This window comes from Paramisgurnus dabryanus, chromosome 24, assembly GCF_030506205.2.
Source record: "Paramisgurnus dabryanus chromosome 24, PD_genome_1.1, whole genome shotgun sequence".
NCBI lineage: Eukaryota > Metazoa > Chordata > Actinopteri > Cypriniformes > Cobitidae > Paramisgurnus > Paramisgurnus dabryanus.
In genome coordinates, this window is record NC_133360.1 from 13,590,117 (window position 1) to 13,612,653 (window position 22,537).

At 38.4% G+C, this 22,537-nt stretch overlaps 2 protein-coding genes across 3 annotated transcripts in view; both read left to right on the forward strand.

Annotated features, from left to right (window-relative positions):
• Positions 1-1,493: 1,493 nt before the first annotated feature.
• On the forward strand, positions 1,494-16,517 carry bsg (basigin). 2 transcript variants are annotated; one of them, XM_065246334.1, is made up of 8 exons: positions 1,494-1,707; positions 7,675-7,843; positions 8,976-9,064; positions 9,593-9,729; positions 10,132-10,411; positions 15,186-15,210; positions 15,387-15,459; positions 15,547-16,517. In XM_065246334.1, the coding sequence occupies exons 1-7, from the start codon at positions 1,626-1,628 to the stop codon at positions 15,445-15,447; spliced, it is 843 nt and encodes a 280-aa protein (XP_065102406.1). In that variant the 5' UTR covers positions 1,494-1,625; the 3' UTR covers positions 15,448-15,459; positions 15,547-16,517. The 2 variants fall into 2 exon arrangements, with proteins under 2 accessions (XP_065102406.1, XP_073669637.1); XM_073813536.1 differs by having other exon boundaries at positions 15,198-15,210.
• A 1,195-nt stretch (positions 16,518-17,712) lies between these two features.
• Positions 17,713-22,537, forward strand: part of hcn2b (hyperpolarization activated cyclic nucleotide-gated potassium channel 2b) — a 38,051-nt gene continuing 33,226 nt past the window's right edge. Inside the window, exons 1-2 of the mRNA XM_065246362.2 lie at positions 17,713-18,719; positions 20,618-21,041. Coding sequence (XP_065102434.1) covers positions 17,908-18,719; positions 20,618-21,041 — 1,236 coding nt within the window. The 5' untranslated portion in view covers positions 17,713-17,907. The remainder of the gene's footprint in view (positions 18,720-20,617; positions 21,042-22,537) is intronic.

Consider the following 22,537-nt stretch of genomic DNA (forward strand, 5'->3'; position numbering starts at 1 on the left):
TTACAGTGCAGAGGATGGCTGGGGAAGAATTTTCAAAATGTAATGTATGATAAGCAATAAAAATTAAGACTTGTGTTATTGACTAGTAATGTTTTTTGTGGTTTTGTTGTCAATGTTATGATGTGTCAATCATAATGTTTTTTTTATATTTTTAAAATACATACTGAGGGACAGTTCAGAGACTACCCCGCTAAAAAACAACAACAATAAAAAACATCACAATATTTGTTTTAACTGGAATTTTATTGGTCTCTGTGTGTCTCTAGTGGTATGTTGAGTTCTATTAGTAGGACCATTAAATCCTACTGGAAAAATGCCCAAAACACACTACAAAAAGAAATGTTGTAATGGTTTTAACAGTAAAAGCTAATGGTTCCTAATGGTATTTTAATGGAAACCATTCAATTGTCTGTTTTTTCAGCATGGCAATTTTAAGAAACTAGCGAAAGGTTTAAATATTTAGACCATCTTTGTGCATTTGTTATTTAGTTTTGTGTGACTTTAAATATCTTCACATAGATGGATGACCTTCAGTGAACAATTGCAACATAATAAACAGAACAAGCGAACAATAAGCAGCCCTGTGATGATGATGGATATAAAAACACAAGGAGAAATCTTTGAAAAATGTCTTTCATTTCTGTATAAACAGTTTTTGCTACCCAAGATAGCTAAGGTTATGTAATGTCCCTTTAGATATTTAAAAGTGAGTATGTTACCATCACAATATACAAAAAGAAATTACAGCACTTAAAAAAAGGGTATGCATACAGTTTTTTTTTGCCAGTACAAATATAAACAAACAGCTACTCACCAATTATCTGTCACTTGCTCAAGTATTTGAACTTTTGTCATTAAAACAGATCATTATTTTGATAATCTTTAAACTGAGAAACACGTGATTTTAGCCCGCTGCAACTTTGTACAACGCTGCATTTATGCAGTTATAAAACTATCGTTTTATCATGCTAAACATCCGTGGCCGATATATGTAGCAGAGATTTTAATAAAATACTCTATTATTGACTTTACTCACTCTCATGGTCGAGATCAAGTAAAACTTTATGGATAATTGTTTACTAGTTTTAGCATGGTCATTTGTTTGTTTGCTACTTTAGGGTGGTAGTAGGTGGCAAAGTCAGTGCCTAATACAAAGCATGTAAAGTGTTGTGCGGGGTGTTAAATAATTTATTATTATTAGTAGTAGTATAACTATTATTATTGTTGTTGTTATTGTTATTATTACTATTATTATTATAATTGACACTCACATTAAAATCGAAAAAACAAATCAAAAATCGCACTTCAAAATATGTTACAACAATCTGTTTGACAAATATATAACAAATGGGTAGGGACAAAATAAAAATATGAATTTGGCAACAGATCTTTTAACACCGTAAAAGCTAAAGTAAATAATTAACATGCAGGCAGACGAAGCGGCGCTGCGTCTGAAGACCGGACGTGATGACGTAAAGGCTCCGCCCGCGTACGTGCGCGTTCTCGTGTGCACTTTAGAACAAGTAGAGGACGACGGACTTCATCGAAGGCTTCGCTTCTAGTTGTGTCTACCTCTTTAAACCTACCTATCCGTTACACTGTTACATATTTTTAAACAAATAACCATGAAACGGAGGGGGAACCCGTGGCTGTTCGCCGGTATTGTGGTCGTGTTGTCGTGTTTTTACCGAGCTGAAGCTTCGACAGGTAAGGCGTCTCGTTTTTCTGTTGATCACTTAGCTCACGAGCTCATTTTCCACAGGCCTTTAAAATGAACAAGGGTTCGCGGCCTCAAACGACGAGGCGGCAGTTTGTACACGTTTTTTTTTACCTCAAATAAAGCGAAATGTATTAATGACGAACGTTTAAAACCATTTAGACGCGTAAATAGCTGTTATAAAACTGTCAGCGCACGAGCTCACGGGGACGCTGCTCGAGCTATCGCACTAGCGATATGCTTTTAGATGTGGTTTTAATTGATATATTTCTCTTTAATTACGGTTTACTCGTAATATATATGAAATTTTCCCTTAAGTTTTACCAAATAATTATAAAATGTATTCAGGGCTACGATTGAGTAAATGACGTATGAAAATGTGTTACCAACAGTACAGAACGTGCCGTTTTAAAGGCAAAGGACAAGCTCTGTTATTCCTTAGTTTTACATTTTATCAAGCTTTTAATCATTATTCAGAGGTGTTGTAAGTATACAAACACATTTTTTAAATTTGACGTCTTTCTCTAAGGTTTCTAAGTAGAAATTTAATGATTGTTTAGTTTCAGTGGGGCTCAACGACCAGCTATGCCGGTTAATATATGTCTGCACTTTGCTGGCAAGTCATTTACTCTCGTGACTGATATTTTAGACACTGTAAACAGCAGGCAACCATTAAAACTGGTACAGACTAGTCTTTGAGTCCAGTGAAACATTAGTTATGAAAACAGTTTTTTTTAGATTTAGGTCATTGCCTGCTCAGCGGATCATCGTCTGTAATCATGTAATGGAAGATGAGGGCAGTAAATCATTAAGTGTTTTGTTCAATCATCTGACAATGGTGATAAACACCAGCCTGTAACTGGGCCGCAATTTTCAGTCTTTTAGTCTATCCTTGTTCAATAAAAGGCTTAGCTTAAGCTCATTATAATGTTCCATCACTGTAAATGGCCCACACACAGAAATCCCTGCTAAACTTGTTGGTTGCCATCGCTCTTTAAATAATAAAAGCTTTGTTAAAGCAGCCTTGTAAATTTGCTCTTTTGTATTGGGCTAAATATTATTTGTTATAGCCCCAGAGGTGAATTAAAGCGTGTTTGCGCACAAAATGAAAATCTAACAGCGGTAAGCCAGTAAGAATGGTTGTTTTATGGTTTAGCTACATCGTTTTAGCCATTCAGTCGCCAATGAGTTTTAATAAGATCAGTAAATCCAAACCTAATAGGCTTGAAGCAATAGTGTTTCATCATATAAGCCTCTACACTTCCCCAAAACAACCGGAAATTAGCAGTTCCTGTATTGCCCTTATGACCTCCATCGTAGGAACAGGTTGGTGCTTTTGAGCAACAGGTTTTGTCATGGTTTTTGCCCAATGGCACGAGGCAAGTCCTTTGATTCCTCAATGCAGGGAGCCATAGTCGTCTTGGATCTGAATTAAAATTAGATTTTCCCTCGAGTCCTCCAGCACGACTTTGCTCATTAAATTGGGCTAGAGAGGCCAGGCAAGTATTTACCCTCAGGTAAATAGGGATATTTGTTTTGTACTTCCTATGCTGTTACCAGCAATTTTGCGCTGTGGAAAATGCCTGAAAGATTGTTTCTCAGCATAAACCCAGGCTCCATAGTATGTGACTGGATGAGGATCCTCCTGTCCTTGGGAGAGTTCACCCAAAAATGAAAATTCTGTTCTCACAGGGAACTACACTAACCTTTTCCACTGGTGGCACTTGCGCTACCAACTTTTTCAGTTACTGGCGCAAAATATGATTTGGTCGCACACATTTTTTTCAAGTTATATTAAGGCGCTCTGGATAATAATGAACAATAATGAAACTGTATTGCACAGATATGCTTTTTATTTTACTTGCCATCTTTTAAACCACATGCCGCCTTGTTTTCTTAAACGTTGCAGTGTTTCCCACAGATCTGAAATTTACTTGGTGGTGGTAGCCGATGAAAAGGGCAATTATTACCCCCTGACAAATAATGGTCTACTATACATGTGATGTAGAACTAATAATGTGTGACACAACACAATACTTTGATTCATTGAAAATTAATATTAATTTCACATTATATTTCATCAATCTAACCACCCCAAACTTTCTTTGCCATTAACAAAGCTGACACTGTTTGTCAAAGCACCACGAAAAGACTTACTGTTTTTGCACTGATATAAGAAGCAATTAGACCCCTTTTATCAAACTCAATATAATACAATACTATGTATAGTATATTAATAGACAGTGCAGGTCTATAGATTATAAATGTGACTGATGTTATGACTGATGTTATAATGGTAATAATTTCTATTAGAAAGGCACTTTTACTGCTTCTGCTCTATCTTTCTATTTCTCTCTTGCCGATTTAAAAAGCTTAATCCACTCATTATTTCAGATTTAAAAGTCTACTTGCTGTCCCGGTGACAAACTTTACATTGCTTTGCTCGTTCAGTGCAATTGGCTTGACATTAGCATTGCTTTTTGCTACAATCTCTGTCCAAACTTAATATGGATATGGTTTTAGAAAATATATGGTTAATTAATAATAAGATTATTAAAAAAATGTGAGAAAGAAAATGCAGTGCGTGGTCATAACAAGAACCATCGCCATAGAAACCGGAGGCACGCTGAAACTGCACTCGAGCTTTAGCGCGGTAGCGCTCATGGACGTTTTCCGATCGACTCGGGTTATAAACACAACATTAATCAGACTTGGGACCCAAAGTAATTAAACTAGGACGTAACCGGACCCGACAGACCATTTAAAACATAAACCCGGAACCATACGAGTCCCGCGTCCTCAGTGAAGAAAGACCTCTGCTCAAGTTCAGAAACATGGAAGACACTGCGCTTGCGTCGCGTCGCACCCAATTCATTGAGAAACAGCTGAGCACGCAAACGCACACTCATAGGGAGAGACACGACGTGCTTTCACGCAAAATGAAGCCAACGTGTTGATGGCTCAGAGCATGTTATAAAACGTATTCTTAAGATCCACATTTCTGTTTTAATAAATGCTCATAGTAAATCATAGCATATTGTCTAAAACATTAGGTAGCACATTTGCGACCCATTAAAAATTAGGGTCGCAACGGCAGTTCAAAAAGTTCAATAAATTTCATTTTTGGGTGAACTATCCCTTTAACTAAATATTTTTGTTAACCACGCCAAGTGTGTAGGATCAACCAGTAATTACTCTGCTAATGCTGCTTTGCAATGCACACGTCAGTAGCTAAAACAGTCAGAAATAGATTTTGTAACCCTGCTAAATCATCTAAAGGTCACATGAATGCCATAGCAAGCATGGCTACAGTTGACAAACTGGCTTTTTACACTTTTGTTTATCACTTTAAGTGAGATTAATTTACAGTTAACAATCACAAAAACATCTTCCTCAGGATTAAACGGTTGTTAAATTATGTAATAGACTAAAAAAAACGGTCAGCATTTAAATTTGTAAATTCGTTTAAAAAAATGAGCCAAGAAGCTACAATGATGAAACTGGTGACCTTAAGCCAGTAAATATAAATGTGAGACGGGCAACTTATTGACTTGTTTACTACTGCAGATTATAAAGTTTATCTAGTCTTGGCAGACTTTGTACCACGTCACTGTACTAAAGTTGACCTTGCTATATTGGTGACCCATTTAAAGCTTTAAATATATATCTAGTATGGAGTATAAATCCTAAGTTCCTATATGTATACATCTAAATTGCTGTTAGAGTTTAGTTTAGACTAAGTTGAAATGGATGTGAATTTTGTCTTTAAACATTGTGGAGGTGACCTTTTCATGGTGGTCAAATGGATAAAGCCTGTATGGTCTGAAAGGGCATGTGTTATTTCAGGCGTAAGACATGTGTGGAGTCCCGGTACAGCATGTGGACCTCCACTGTTTTGCTAGCAGAATAAACATCACATCCTCGGCAGCAAGATAAAGAATTGAATCGAAATGGGAGCGTCTTACTCCAAAAACACACATGTGCTGTACTACAGGAAGAGCGACGGCTCTGTGGCTGATCTCAAACGTTTATTGTCATTTGATGTGGAGAGTTGTTTTTCTAAGCAGTTACACATGTACTCTTGTGTTGTCCAGGGTGTGTATTGTTCTAAGATGATCAGAAGAGTCCCGTTGCACGATCTCCATAGGGGACTAGCACGGCACAAACTTTCTCTTTGTTTGGAGTACATGCTGTTCTTCACCTCATCTATTCATTTCATCTGAATTTCATATTTTCTGTTATTCATTGCATTTCTTAATATGCTAAGCTTAATTGTTTTTGAATGCATGCTTGAACTCATTGTTTTTAAATGCACACCACTGATGTTCTTTAACATTTGGATTTTGGTATCATAAAGTGGTGAAACACTCATGCGAGCCTAATTTGGGCTTGCATAATGATACGCAAAATCAAATTTTTTTCTGATGTATGCCTCTTTTATGTCTTCCATTCTAACATCTTTTTCTTTTCTCTTCTGCTGTTTCTTTGTTGTTGCCTGCCTGCTTCTAATCATTATTCATATCTCAATGAACTGTTCGCACTAAATCCAAATCCTATTCATCCGTCAAATCCGCTATCCAGCGGGCTTCGTAAAATCGCCCATGTCTCAGATGAAACTGATCGAAGATGGTGCAGAGCTGCATTGCGAAGTCATAGGCAACCCCATCCCTGAAATTCAATGGTGGTTCATTGAGGGCGAAGAGCCAGATGAGATCGTTTCACAGCTGTTTGATGGTGCAAGGGAGCACCGAGTACGCATCAACGCCACCTATATCCACCACGCCACCAGCACGCTTTTACTCACCAACCTAGCGCTCAACGACACGGGTGTTTATGAGTGCCGTGCATCCAACGACCCAGACCGAAATGATCTCAAGACCCCGCCTAAAGTCAAGTGGATTCGCTCACAAGCAAACGTTATAGTGTTTGAACGTGAGTGACATTGTGGAGACGCTAGCGTAGAAGAAAACAGCCCTGTAGGTTCAGACACCCTTTCCTCACCCCCTGTCCACCTTTTCCTTCAACCAAGAAGACCAAGAACAGCTGCTAACATGCATCTTAAAAAAAGCCTCTAATCTAGCACTGTCTCTTACTTCGTAGTAATCTGATGCCTTTTTTGACCATATTGGTGCATAGGACTAAAACTTGTAAAATCTTTTAACTGAAATGGTATTAAGTGGTAATGCTGATCAGATTGTTTAAGATGTCCTAACCGGCATGTCTTACTGATAAAGACTCAGATTACTTACATGTTGTTCCTTCAATGAATGTTCCACTCTTCCTGGAACGTCAGAAAGCTATTTAGATGGGGCTTAATTTTTTGTGCCCAAGTCTTGCATTCAGAACCGTAACTTTCCAAAAATTAACACTCCAAGCACATTTTCTTGCATGCGTTTGAAAAACCCAATGTTTTGTCCTAAACTAGAGCTACAACTGTATTTGATTAGGTCATGGTCTCCGAACCAGTTGTTGGATGATGGAGTTCTCCCTTTTTCTGACTTCATTATAAACGTCTCTCTCCTTAAAGTTCCCCTGTAGTTAAGAGCCCAAACATACCTATACTCAATTGCGCAATGTGCTCTTAGGTGCACATTGTAGTGAACATCTGAACAGGAATGTTCTGAATTGTTTATTTTTAGGAGTCACACTTTATCTGTGAGTTGGTAGACTCCTTTTTAATTTTAATTTGATGATTAAGGCTGCACGAAATTGGAAAATGGTAGATGGTTTGCAATACTATAATGCTTTAAGTTCTTTTAAAATCAATTTAACTTATTAAAATGTTTAAAACCTGAAAATTATTTCTGTAAAGGTTTGTATGAATTTCAAGCAAGGTAAACACTTTAATTTATTTTTGTAATTCACTTTTTGCATTGAGAGAAACTGTTAATTTAATGAAAGCTAGCTTGCAGTTTACAGTGTTTTTGGGTAACTTTTGCAATTTTGTGCCTGTGCAGATGCAAACATCATAACCGTACCAGGGGAGGTGATCAACAAGACCGCTGCCACTCTCAGCTGCAACCTTACCGACCTCTCTTCTAAGGTCGGCGGCCATTTTTGGACCAAGAATGGCAAGGTTATTGATGCTACAAAGTCAGACAAGGGTGACCACTACATAGAACATGAGTATGTTCCTCACACTAATAAATACATGTGACTTAAAAAGAACAGCATGTGCACGGTTTCACAGACAAGGCTTTAGGCTAGTAACAAATTGAAATGAATGTTTGAACTGTCTTAACTGAAAACAACTTGCCCTGACATATCGTAAAATATCATTGTTTTGTCTTGAGATGCACACCTGTAACGTTAATTTCTAAAGTATTTTTTATTAAGTGACTTCAATATCCTATATTTAACTAAGGCATAGTCCTTGCTTAAACTAAGCATTGTATTTGAAACCGGGCCATGGTGTTTCATGTCAGTTATTTAACAATCTAGGAAAGATTGAATATAGTGCAGACGGGGCTTTTGTGTGATTGTCAACATTAGCGATGTTTAGACCCTGCGGCACTCCGCTCACTGACCTTGTTTCTCATTGGAGCAAAGAACAGCGTGAGAGCTGTTTGTCAGGAGGAAAATATCCATGGGAATGTCTGAGCAGCATATTGAAAAATCTGTTTAGTCTATTTTCCTTCATTCATCATTTAAATCAGTGGTCTTCATTCTTTTTTTTTCATGAGAGCCATACTGATAGGTTAGAGTCAGTAGGAGAGCCACTTTTACTGCAAAGTATAAAAAGTTACATCTAGTCATAAATGGCATGTCTGGCAAATCATTCTTTATCATTTACCAGTCAAATTTGTAACTTGAGACAAGTTGATTTCCTTTAATGACAAAAACAGGATTTTAATGCTAAGCATTCTTATGTGTATTCAGTGCCCCCTGAACCACTAGGGGACCACGTCTCTTAATTTTGTGTTGCTGCACAGAACAAATTGCGAGTGACATTACTGTGCCGTGATGGCAATTCGAAAACATAACAAGCAGTCTGATCTCTGTGCAAGCACTGCATACGATTGAACACGCTTATTGACATGTATCTTTAAAAATAATTGGTATGGTTTTCTAACAAAGTTAGCGTCCGGAGCAGAAAAGGCGCGTGCATGCATGATCTTATCACTGCGCAATGAAGAACACCGCTTTAAATGGTACATGCGGTTTTATTAAATGCTTTCTGTTGTCCCATGAAACAAGAATCGACAGCTAGGTATGGTTAAATTTGTCTCACAATTGTTTGTATGTCCTCCCATGACAGAATTAAGACGGTTGATTACCATTCAGCTGGCATATATTCCTGTGTCTTCTTAACAGAGCCACAGGTTAATGCCACAATCGAAGTCAAAGGTAAGAACGGTTTACTTTAACTCATTAAATTTAAAATCTCTTGAATGGAAATAAAATTGAAATAGCTTTGACACTCTACAAGTAGTTATTTAAAGCTGAAGTGTGTAATTTCCACATCGCTAATCGCTAAGAAATATCTTACAAAAGAATCATGATGTTACGCCATGACTTTGGAAAGCAGCATGTGATGCACATGCTGATGGCCACACATCTGATCTTGCCAATGTAATGGCAATTTTGCCATTTTAATAATGCTTATCACCGTCTATGGGTATATTGCATTTTGACCATTCTACTGAATCATAATATAATAACAGTATACCATTATAATACTGTCAGAAGCAGTGTTTATTTAGATACCCCTATACTCTTAATACCACAGTGATTGCACTTTTCTGGGATTTTTGTTTAGTCGCATTTGCTTATAGACATTGAAAGAAATTACAAACTTCAACTTTGCAATATTGTGTATTTGGCCTGAATGTGACTCTGCTTTGCTCAAGTGTGTTTTTACACTCTCTTTGTCAGCTAAACCTCATGTAGGGGCATATAAACACTCCGAGCATGGAAATGAAAATGACAATGTCACTCTAGCGTGTGTGGCACATGGGTACCCACTCCCTACAGACTGGTTTTGGTATAAACTTAATGAAGATAATTCTAAGGTAGGTAAAGGCTAAATTAGACAAGAACAAGGCATGTTGTTTTATGTTGGGAAATGAATGCATGACCAGAGTCTAGAAATATCATGGAGTTTTTGTTTACCTGGAAAAATCTGTAAATGAATCTAGAATTTATGAAGCTTTGATAAAGTCAACTAGGAGTTGTTTGATCACATTTACTTTATCCAAAGTGACTTGCAAATGAGAAATATGACATGTAAATTATTTTGAGGGTGTGGAAAACATTTCACTTTATGTATTGTAAGGGTAGTATTGGTTAACTGGCATTATAAAGAATACACTTCTATGAAATGTATTGCATCTAAAACTCTTATTGTATTAGTTTGCAAGCTATTTTGGTCCTCTTTTAAGGGCTGTAATAATTGCGTACCCTTATGAACACAGACTTCCATAAGCAATAACACTGGTGAGAAGTATGGAATTCAGAACACCCCCAACAAGACCACGCTCTCTGTGAATAATCTGGACATGGAAAAAGACCCGGGCTTCTACGTGTGCCACAGCGTGAGTGATCAGGGAGAAGCCGAGGATAAGATCCAGCTGCGTGTGCGCAGCCGCCTGGCCGCTCTTTGGCCTTTCCTTGGCATCGTCGCCGAGGTCATTATTCTAGTCACCATCATCTTCATCTATGAGAAGAGGAGAAAGCCCGATGAGATCATTGATGGTACGTCCGTCTCTTTGCAAACATACACTGCTTTAGTGAATATAATTGTATTTTCAGTTCTTAATTTTGCAAGATCCTGTTTTAGTTTGATTTTGTACTGTTTTATTTGGCTGTAATGTTTGGCTGTCAGTTGCGTCTATTTTTATGATTTACATTGTTTATTTCTCTGTTCGCTGCTGCTTTTACGTTGTGGTAAGTGCTCCAAACTGCATGTCAGACTGAAGTGGATTTGCTTAAACAGGTGGTTTGGGGAGTTGGAATGCACTCCCAGATGGGCTGAAAAATACAACTTCTTCACTGGCACTTTGAGATGGATGATTTAAAAATAAACACATTTGTTTAACATTAAATTTGAACTTTCTATCCCGACTCATTTGGCCAGTGAAAGGGTTTAGCGGAGTCTGACATGTTGAGGTTCAAAATGGGTTTTACATGTCAAAGTATTAAACATAACAACTAAGGTGACCTTTTAAAAGGATCATGTTGTATTATTCTTGCATGCTCTCTGCGTCATTTTTGCTCTCTGCATGAGAATCTGAAGTACTACATTACTCCAGTGGCTTCATCCTGGGTTTCATTTGTTTCTGCGAGTCAGTGCCCATAACACAAAGGGTGACGCGTTATATAACTCCACTTTTCTTTGACCGCTATAATCTTGTTCTGAGTGTGTGCATGAAAACCTTCGACTGGGCAAAGGTGTTATTTACACATTCAGTTATTAATTTTAAAGAATACGTTTTTGTTTTTTAGCCCGCTCTTAAAACATTTGCATATAATTGACTGTAAAACAACCTTGCCAGTAGCTGTAGTACTACAATAAGATTTGTAGTAATTTTTTAATGTTGAAGCTTATTGCTACTTCAAAACTCCACAAATATCAGTTTTGCATTACCAGTTTTGGTAAAAATCACCATTACTTGGCTGATATTAAGAAATTAAGAAGTAGCATGCAACACTGTTACAGTACATTCACATGTGGTGTCAGCGTTAACGCTTGACAGAGGGACCTTGGCCCTGATGCGATCATAGTGGCAACTGCCAATCACAACACACACACAACACAAAGGCGGCTTTGTTTTGACAACTAATGGACCTTGATTTTGTTGCTTTAGCGATTGCAATGATTAATCTTTACTCCATTTTTTAAATTTTTATGCTCTCTTGTTCTCTGGTCTTCAGGGTTTCCGCGGGGTTGTAAAAGGTAGTAAATTAAATTATGCCAAATTAAGGCCAGTAAAAAGTAGTAAGGGTCATCTGAGGAGGTAGTAAATTTTCGATTGCCTTTTGTAATGTTATGATGCCTGAAAATTAGTTCAAATCACCTGCATATCTGGGCAAATAATCAAAGATCTTTCGTCTCTGGGATGTGATCAAAGCCTGGAGTGGAGCCAAATCACGTTCCTCTCTCCGCTGTAAGCGTTCTGTAATCACTACGGACCGGATCCACTCCGGGTTTTCTGACTGTATCACGTTAAGCTGAGGTAAAACTTTATTTCAGCTAGCATGGTCAAACTTATAATGCAGGAAGGCTCCGATGTTTTGAAGATCGATAAAGGTGTAAAAGACGATTGACTTGGCTTAGCGAAATGATGAAGATTGGCAAGCCTTTCATTTGCGTGGGCTAAGAAAACCAAACAGGTAATGGCGTGTCTTTGCACAGTAAGACTAACGTAAGAGGTCCTGTATTTTGGGGGTAAATGATTTCTCACGTTACTGATCATCCGCGGCACGCTTTTTAATGCTATGCTGATATAGCCAGTGGCTGGTACAACGGGTTTGTTTAACTCATGGGTAAACTTCATGTGGCGCCACAACAACCAAAAGGCAGATGACATCCAAATCCCTTGAGAGCGATTGACGAGGAATCATAAGAGGAGACTCCTTCCGAAACGCTCTCGCGGGACTTTGATGTCATCCACCTGTCGGTTCTTGCAGTTGCATTTACGTGTGGTCACAAAAACGTAACATTTGTACATATATTTAAGCACAACCATTTAAAAACAAGTGATTTTAAGCCATTCAAACACAAACAACAGTGCGTCCGCTGTTTCTGTGTCAGAGGAGCAGGCTAGGCGCGCATTCGTTTCTCATTGAGCTTGTGTTGTACGGATTTTTGCCGCTTTATTGGCCTTAAATAACAAATATGCCTCAAAAATCCCGTCTTTGCAAATATCCTCATATAAACACGACCATTTAGGTCTTAGGAGAAAGTAAACAGCAGAAACATTGCGCATAAACTAGCACATCAGCGCTGCCTCTATTGTAACATAATATTTTGTTGATAAAGGTACAGTCATTCAATTAACAACTGTCACTATGGTTACAGACATCCTGTGGGATTTCTACACGAGTTTGACTCGAGTTACTCGTTCATACATAACGTTACTGTATTAGAGCTGTGACTGTAAACTGTTGTGTGAACAGAACAGACCCTGGATTATTTGTGTATGTGTACTGAATAATATGATATAAAAAAGTTGTATTTGTTCACCTTAGTAAATGCATTATATAACATGAACAAACAATGAAAAATATAGAGTATATAATCATTAATTAATTCTTGTTTATGTCATTACAGTAATTGACGGTAGTTCATGGTGCATTCACTAATGTTAACAGTTTCAACTTTGATTAAAAAATTATTAGTAAATGCTAAAATAAATACATTTACAATTAATAAATAATTAATAAGATTCATTAAAGGTGGTGATATTCATGTTTTCTTTTAATACAGTATAGTGAGTTATTTAGCTGTTTCGCCTTAATCTGAAATGCCCTGCAAACTACAGCTACCTTTATATGCCACAGGAGACTTTAATATAGAATTAATGTAAAAAAATCTCCCCTTAAAATGCTATTGGTCTCGCCTACATAAAGGGTTAGGTAAAGGAATATGACTTGGCCTGAAAAATATTTCAGTCAGAAGAATTTTTTTCACTTTAATTCTTTTTTGTATGTTATATATGTCAAAATCTGTGTAAATAATAGAAAGGTCGCTGATTAACACTTGCAATTCAGTGTCGTGATGGTTTTAAAAAATATTCTGAAGGTAGTAAAAAAGGTAGTAAAAAGTAGTAAATTTAACTTAAGGATTTCTGTATAAACCCTGGTCTTGCATAAACCTAATTGGTTAGCCATCTGATTGGCTGACGCCTGTATTTGCTCTTACTGTGGGTTCACACCAGATGCGTTTGAGGCGTCAAATTTGCATCTAACGTGTACAGTTTGAGTGTACTCTCTTAATTTGTGCGTGGAAACCGCACGTGAAATTCTAGTTATCAAGACATTCATGCGAAATTTCGCATCATGGAGGGGATTCTGTGACTCCGCTCGCTTCCTGTAATCACATCACATCACTACTAGAGCAAGCTCCTGATTGGTTAACGTGGTGCGTTTTCTGCCAAAGTTCCGTTTTTTCAACTTGCGCAGGTTAATTTGCGCAAACTAGACGCACAAATGAGGCAATCACGAATACCCCGCCACACTAAACGCCTCATTCGCGCTGTGAGACCTCCAGATGCACATCGAAGCATCTTTACATTGAAATCTACCGCGGCTGGTGTGAACGCAGCATGAGGTAGCGTGCACACCAAAGCTTTTATGCAGGCGTTTGTTTTCAATTGCTTCCAATGGAAGTGCGGTGTTTTTTAAAAAAAGCCAGCAGCTGGCGTTTTTTCCGCCGCGCTGTTCAACTTTTGCATAAGCTCAGTTTGTCAATGTTAGTTCTCACTTGGCCGTCCAATCACAGTGGAGGAGGGCAGGATAAACATCACAACAACCAACCTGCACAACGTTCAGCAACTGATAAACAAAGCAGAAGTCTCATAACAACCAAAGCGCTCAGCTGGAAAAAAGCTAGCAGTCGGCATCTGACGGACGTTTTCATCCGCGTTTAAAAAAATTTGCGTGCACACCCCCTTAACATTAAGAAATGTTTTAACTCTTGCCATGAGCAACACAAATGATGTGACTCCGACTGATCCACAATTCAGTGCGGCAACGCAGGGCATCACCCATTCAAAATAAATGAGAAGCGTTAACGCTGACACCCCATGAGTATGTACCGTTAGAGCCTCATAGGAGTCCTTGTATAGCTTGAAACACACTTTCTCTGAGCGATTAGCCTCTTGGATTATTAAATGGGAAAAACATCCCCTAGGCTTTGAGGAAAAACACGGGTAGTACCCAAGAGCCAGAATATCATGGAGACTTTTTGTGGAGGCAACCACCCGGAACGGCTAGAACGGCTAAAACCGCTAACAACTTTACCACCCCACTGAATTGGCAATGTTTTTTTTTTTTAGATGTAGCAAAGAAACAGCATATTGCGTAATGCTACTGCTCTAGGTGAGTTTGTATTACAAACAATGATACTCGAGTAAACAATTTTTGTATAAAAACCTCTGGGCTGAAAACCACTGAACGTATCTTTTTAAGAAAACGTCAGATTGCATGGTTAATCTATCTGCATGGATCATCGTTATTAGTAGGAATGAGGTTATATATATATACACATGTCGCAGTGTTTAGTCTCTTTTTAATCACCAAACGTGCAGCATAACAGGAGCTGTAACCAAATGATAAATGTAAACCAGGTTTTTACACCATCCAGAATCAGTGTAGGGTACTTGTCAGGTCATCTTTTAAATTAAGGTTTTAGGCATCTTGTAACACTTCTAGTTAGATTTTTAGAGATGTTATATCTGTAACCCTTTAAATGCTTTATTTAACGCTTGTTTTTTTTCTTTCCTTGTGTTTCTCCTGATGCCTGTAGATGATGACTCAGGATCTGCCCCACTGTAAGTCTTTCTTTTATATTCATTTATATGTGTGCCAAGAAGTTGAAATGCTTTTTCTATGAAACTTCAAGGCAACGTTTTGATGTCTAGACAATAGCAGCTATATGCGATTCTCATGCTCAGGAAATCTGCGTTGAACATCAAAGAGTAAACTTGCTTGAAATCGTGTTTTTCAGGAAGAGCAACTCTGCCACGAACCACAAAGACAAAAATGTCCGGCAAAGAAACTCCAACTAAGAAAGGAGGAAAGTGAGTATAGGCGAAACCAGTCGTTTAAGCTTCCTGTAATTTTTCATTTGAATAAAAAACAAAAGCTGAACGTAAATGTTGTTTCAGGTATCCTGATGACTACTGCTGAAAACAAGCATCAAGAGGCTGAAAAACACATTATAGTGCAAACCCCCTGCGATTTCTAAACAACCCAATGCTTGAGTGTAAATGTTCTGAGATATTAAGTGATCTTTTAGTTGTATTCCTAACTGTATTTGTGCTGCCGGCAGATATTTTAAGGTGGTTTTGGGGGGGAGGTGGGGCAGTTGCATGATTGTATTCTTGATGTAGATGTGTTTAGTGAAAATCTTAATGTGGAAATGGAACAGTTTTTCTTGTTTTGGCTTCTTTAATTTCCAAAAACCGAACACTGTTTGGTGACATTGTAATTCGAGAATGTCCAGTTTTTGCAAATAGGTTGTCTAGCTGGGTAGCTAAAAACAATGGCTCAGAGGTTCCCCTCAAAGGACCCCCTTCACTCATTTTAGCAGATTTTTTTTTTTTATGTAAGCCTTAACATCTAGTAATCAAAATGTATCTTTTATTTTTTGCATATTAAAGTGCACTATTTCAGTTAGATGGGTGAAATGCCAATTTTTAAGTTCACTGTTTGTCAAGCTAACCATTTTCCATTAAACAAGTTGATTTTTCAATGTCTATATTTTTTGCACCACCACAAACTAATCCTAGAGGACCAAGTGCTAACAAGTTGTTTCCTTTGCTACTAGGTTAATCAATTTTCTATTGCTAGCCAAATTTTTAAAAGCAACACTGAGGAGAATGAGATGATGGCTATAATCTTTTTAGATGTAGTCAATGGAAGTGTTATTTAGTAAAGGCTTATTTTGTTGCTTCTTGATGCTCACCTATAGACTGTTCAGAAGTCATGCTTAGTACATTGTGAAGTATAGTGTCTGGATGTGTGCTATTTCAAAGATACTCAAGACATAATTTATTTTGCTTTAGCGTTTTAGGAAAATCTAATGCACTGTCAAATGTACTGACTTGCACATCTAAATAAAACTATTTGATTTTAACTTTGAGTTTTGCCTTTTTATTATTTTGTGAGCTCAAACTGTAACTGATATAATGTACATAGCATGCAAAGCTGTCTTAGCTTGAAATTGTTTAAAAACAGATAGCAAAAAGTTGCACAGAATGTCAGTGATTGACAGCTTCAGTTCCTATTCCTTGCATGTAAAAATGAGCACTACCAACGTTATTTAAACGTTATTTTTATCTTTTACTTAACATTTTTACACTGCATTAGTGAGTAAATGGCAATAGACCCTTTTACTATTTATATACAATGATGACGTGGCAACGTATGCGCGCGCATATTGGCAACGAAAGTATGGCAAGAATCAGCAGCCAGTGAAGCAACACAGACTAGTTAAATCAAGATATTTTAAAAAGTTTACTTTATCAACTTTTTTCAACACAGCTGCCATGATGCGTGTACTATAAAGTGGATAGAAGACGTTAGCAGATGGCCAAATATTAAGTGGCCGGATACATATATGCGTATATTATATTAGTCCAACCAAACGCATCAACCAGACGTTTTGATGCTGGGAGACTGTTTTAATAAACCACCTGAGTTGATATCACGTTAGAACCACTGAGAAACAAGTGTTTTTCATCTAGGTGAAGGTTGAAAGCAGCTTTTTTAAACCACCGGTAGATGGCGACATTAACTAGTTTATTAATTTCAAGGGAGCGGCACTACTGTACGTGACAGGAACCTCACATCACTCTTACAATAGACACTACACTTTAAAACAAATGTATATACATCCCACGGTTGGTAACTTATGCATTAAAACACGTTTAATTGCTTTACAAGGAGCAAGCTACGCATGTAAACATATGCTGAGTATTATGTTATCACATGATTTCCGTTTTGTACTGAAATTATGTCTGTCAATCTGTATAGGAGCCAGCAACAATACAGTAAGCTTTAAAACCTTTGAGCTTTCAAAATAAGTAAAGTTTTCTGCAATTTAAGACCGTACTATAGCCTATGCAACCATTTCCCGCCAAATTTCACTGAGGAAACCGTTTGCGTTTCAGCCGTTAAAACCAGTGACATAAAATAGGGACGAGTTCCGCTTTAAAACATGAAGGGATCGATTGCATGTTATAATTTGGTCCAATCCCGCCAAATTTACGCTCGCTCATCTTCATCTATTTGTTCTGTTTACACAGTTTTAATTGCTCACCTCTCCATTCATAAGCATACGCGAGAGAGACAGTAGTGACTGTGATGGGTTACCAGGTAAGGGAGTGAGCGACAGAGACTGCAGCCATGGCAACGCGACTGGTGTAAGCTGTCTGCTTGTAAAGCCTACTGGTGACATTGGGAGATAAGGACCACGCGCTTTCGCAATCCGCCTGCGTCAGGGTCCATCCCAAAGCAATACCGTCATGGACGAAACCGAGGATGCCGATGAAGACCACAAAGGGACCAAGAGCAGTGCCATCCTCGACCCTTCCTCCAAGATGAAGAATTTAACACCAGGAGGGGGAGCATCGGCAGCGATGAGCAGGATCACCAGTAATGATCTCCGCGTCGCGCACGACAAGGACTTCGCCTCCGTCTCGTGTGGACGCACCACGGAATCCGCGGACGGAGATGTCCCCAGGTTTACAGACGCGGTCACCAGGGGTGCCGTGGAAAACACCTTTGGACCTTGGGGATTTGAAGGCGAGGAGGGCACCGGAATGAGATGCGCAATCAACGGAGACTGCAGAAGAGACGCGGCCACCTCCGGGAGCTTGTCCTCAATTGTCTCTAAACAAGAGAAGCATACAGGTGGAGGCTTCACAGCATCTGCATGCCACTCCATCTCCGCCAGCATGGATGGCTCGGTCACGCCTGCGGGGGCCGAGACGGCGAGTTTAGGGGCCCCAGCCGTTCCTACGGACAAGAAAGACTCCAGAGTTTCTTTCTCCAACGCGCCTAGCAGAAAACCTTCTTCACCTGCTCATGGAGCGACTCCGAACCAGTCGGGCAACTCTGTCACCTTTCCCAAATTTGAGGATGGACAGATTTTGGCAGATGATGCAGACTCCAAAGACAATCAAACTTACATGCAAAGACAGTTTAGTTCCATGCTTCAGCCCGGGGTCAACAAATTTTCGTTGCGTATGTTTGGAAGCCAAAAGGCAGTGGAGAAGGAACAGGAACGAGTCAAATCAGCCGGCAACTGGATTATTCATCCATACAGTGATTTCAGGTAAAAAAAAAAAAATGTTTACATTGTGAGAACCCCCCCCCCCAAAAAGAGTGACAGCATGCTTTTATTGTACATTAAAATGCATACTGAATATTATACACAATAATTATATGATTTTTAGATGAATCATTCATTTCTTTTTTATTTTGTGCATTTAATTTGGATCTTGAGTCTATAATGAAGTTTTTAATGATGGAATAAGTGCACCAGATTGCTGTGTATAATTTGTGTGTAATTTGCATAATGACTGCAAAAAAGGAAATGCTACTAGACCAGCTAAAATCCTTCTTCCTCTCAGTATAAATGCCTATTTAGTAATAAAGTAGCAAAACTTTTCTTCCATAGGCATACAATAGGTTTTGAATGTAAAAAAATGTATGGAAAATAGTTGGATCTCAGGTCCAAATCAATGCTGATCAAAACTCTCCGGCATGCTGTAATGTACATTTGGCAAAGCTATAGTTCATCAATTGTTTACCATTACGGTCTGTTTGTTGTTTCTTAAGCAAGCATTTTACATAATATATCCTCCTTTGTGATCTGTGCTTAATGATCTCCCAGGGCACAGAGCAAAGGGGGTGTCCCTAAAATACAGTAACAACAGCTTGATCTCTATCAAGTACACTAGAAAGTCTGCGGTATAGGGTTAGTTTCATCAATATTTGCAGACCACTCTTAAAAATAAGGACAGTGATGCTATAGAAGAACCATTTTGGTTCCTTAAACAGGTTCTTTAAATAACCATTTCATACCTTTTTACAGTCTTAAGAAACCTTTTTGAAACTGAAAGGTTCTTCGGATGTTAAAAGTTCCTGCATTTATTTAGCCCAAAATGGGTTTTCTATGGCACCGTGAAGCACCTTTACTTTAAAGAGTGTAGCCAAAAACACTTACAGTAAGTTACCCAATTTAACAATGCAAGCAATAATGGTTTTTATATCATGTCTTTATATTTATAAAAAAAAATTAGAACTGGTGATCCGATATTGTTTTCACTGTTAAAAACCAGCCATTGCATTTAAATATACCACTGAACTTTATTTAGTGGAGCACACCTTGACTTAATATTAGATATTTGCTTGAAAGAGCTCACTTCAATGGCTTTTGAAGTTTTAGTACCCTGTCAGCTTAGAAAATGATATATATTCTTTAAAAGAATCCACTTGGAGCTAAATTTCACATTATTTCAAATTAGTTTCAGGCTCAATATGTACATCCCAGTTTATTCCATTATGCTCCCAGTGCATCTGTTTCTCATTGTTTATGTGCGTCCTTGCAATGACCTTGTATGGGTTTAGGTAACTGTTTTTTATTGGCATAATGTTTCACAATATTGATCTCATCCAACGGGTGCTATATCACACGGACGCCGTCTTATTATGGCCCTATATATCGCGTCTCTGCTCTTGTCTGTGAGCTGTGTGTTTGTCAAAGCTCAGGTTATTTATAGGGTGTATCCCTGTCTCGGTGAATGCACAAGGACTGAATCTCATTTCTTTATTATAAGGGTGTGCCCGAATACATGACATGTACAGCATATCATTGAAAAATCAGACTGAAGGATTTCCCAAAACACTCTTATTGTATTTAAAATATTTCACGGCGTTTAAAATCAAAATTGACATTGTAGTGGTTTCCATTATAAATACCATTAGCTGTTTACCATTAAAACCATTGCAAATATCTTTATGCAGTGTGTTTTGGGTCTTATTCTAGTGGAATTAAATGGTGTTGTTCCCAGTAAAGACCATTACAGTTTCCATTAAACCCATTACAATAACCCATTGTCAATTTGACATTATCATTAATCATAGTTCTTGTTGGATCTATTTGTTCTATAATATATCTTTATAATCCTAAAAAAATAACCCTATATATTTCCTTCCCCATCTGTATAGGTTTTACTGGGATTTTACGATGCTAATGTTTATGGTAGGCAACTTGATTATCATTCCCGTGGGCATCACCTTCTTCAAAGAGGAGACCACAACCCCTTGGATTATCTTCAATGTAGTGTCCGACACGTTTTTCCTAATGGACCTGGTGCTGAACTTTCGTACAGGCATAGTCTACGAAGAAAACACAGAGATAATACTGGACCCCGAGAAGATCAAGATGAAGTATCTGAAGTCGTGGTTTGTAGTGGACTTCGTATCTTCCATCCCGGTGGATTATATCTTTCTCATTGTGGAGAAAGGCATTGACTCTGAGGTCTACAAGACGGCAAGGGCATTGCGGATCGTGCGCTTCACAAAGATCCTCAGTCTGCTGCGGCTCCTTCGACTGTCCAGATTGATTCGGTACATCCATCAATGGGAGGAGGTTTGTATTTTTGTTAATAGTCAGGACAAATGGTCAAATTATGTTTCCCAGCTGTCACTGGGGTGGTTCCCCTTTAAAAAGTACAGCTTTGCACCTAAAGAGTTCATATTAGTACCTAAAGAGTGCTTATTAATACCCGAAATGTACATATTAGTATCTCAAAGGTACATATTGGTACTAAATGTATACACATCTGTACCTATGGGTAAATATTAGGACCTTTTTGCCAGCTGGGGTACATATGAAGAGTTCCTGATGCAAAACCCTCTAAGTGCATCTGACATGTTTTTTGTAAATGTACTTTTTCATCAGAATCTTAATGGATTTTGGCATAACTTAACTCTGATTAACTCTGCTCATAGGTTAAATAGCCCAGCCCCAGATTATTTAACTATTGCAAACATCAATAATAACAGCAACTCATTGACCACAATGGTAAAAGCAGTTCACTGCATCAGCATCAGATTGACTACCGGTGCTTAAAACACTTGACAGAGCTCTTAAAAATCTTTCACTCGATTGTGCACAGTACCAGCTGTTGTGATCGACAGCGATGTGATGTTTTGATTGGATTTCAGCTGGCTAATGCTTTATTCATATGTGTCTTTTTCTCTACCAAATGGGATAATTACACTACTGATTACACAGTGGTAATGTGAGGCGGTCAAGGTCCGCCGTTACTGAATCAACCTTGTGCAACTTCCACTCAGAACACAGTGTTTGGTCTCTTAATACTGTAGCTCTTGATTGCAGGTACATAAACCTTTATAATTATTTCATAGGAAAATTACCAGGTTGTGGAACGCATTTGTCAAAGAGAGTGTAACTGTTGAGTATTATCTGAAGGACCTACTGTATGAATTATGAAGTGCTTCTGAAGCAGCAAAATATGAAAATTGTCTCAAAATGACACTAAAAATGAGCAATGCTCCGATCGATCGTCCGTAGATCGGTATCGGCCGATATCGGTATCGGTCCAAAGCATCAAATTTGTGTCTACCGCGTCTAGTTTGCCGCTTGAACATTTGGAGTTTACTCGCTTCATTCACGCATGAAAGCCGCGCCTGAAATTCTAGTAATCGAGACATTCACACGGAAATTCGCGTCATGGGAGAGGCTTCTGCGACTCCACTCACTTCCTGTAATCTGCTAGAGCAAGCTCCTGATTGGTTAACGCAGCGCATTTTTCCACCAAAGTTCAAGTTTTTTAACTCGCTCGTTTCTCGTGACAACGCTCAATTTGCGCAAACTAGACGCGCGAATAAGGCAGAATTGCGTCTACCTCGCCGCGCTAAATGCCTCATTCGCACTGCGAGACCTCCAGATGCGCGTCAACGCGTCTTTACATTGACTTACCATTGAAATCACTCGCGCTTGACACCTCTACCGCGGCTGGTCTGAACGCAGCATGAGGCTGCTGTGTGTGTTCGCGTCAGGTGTATGCGGACAAGAGCAGCTGTGAGGAAAATGAAAGTTTAAAAGATCAAAGCTTTAAA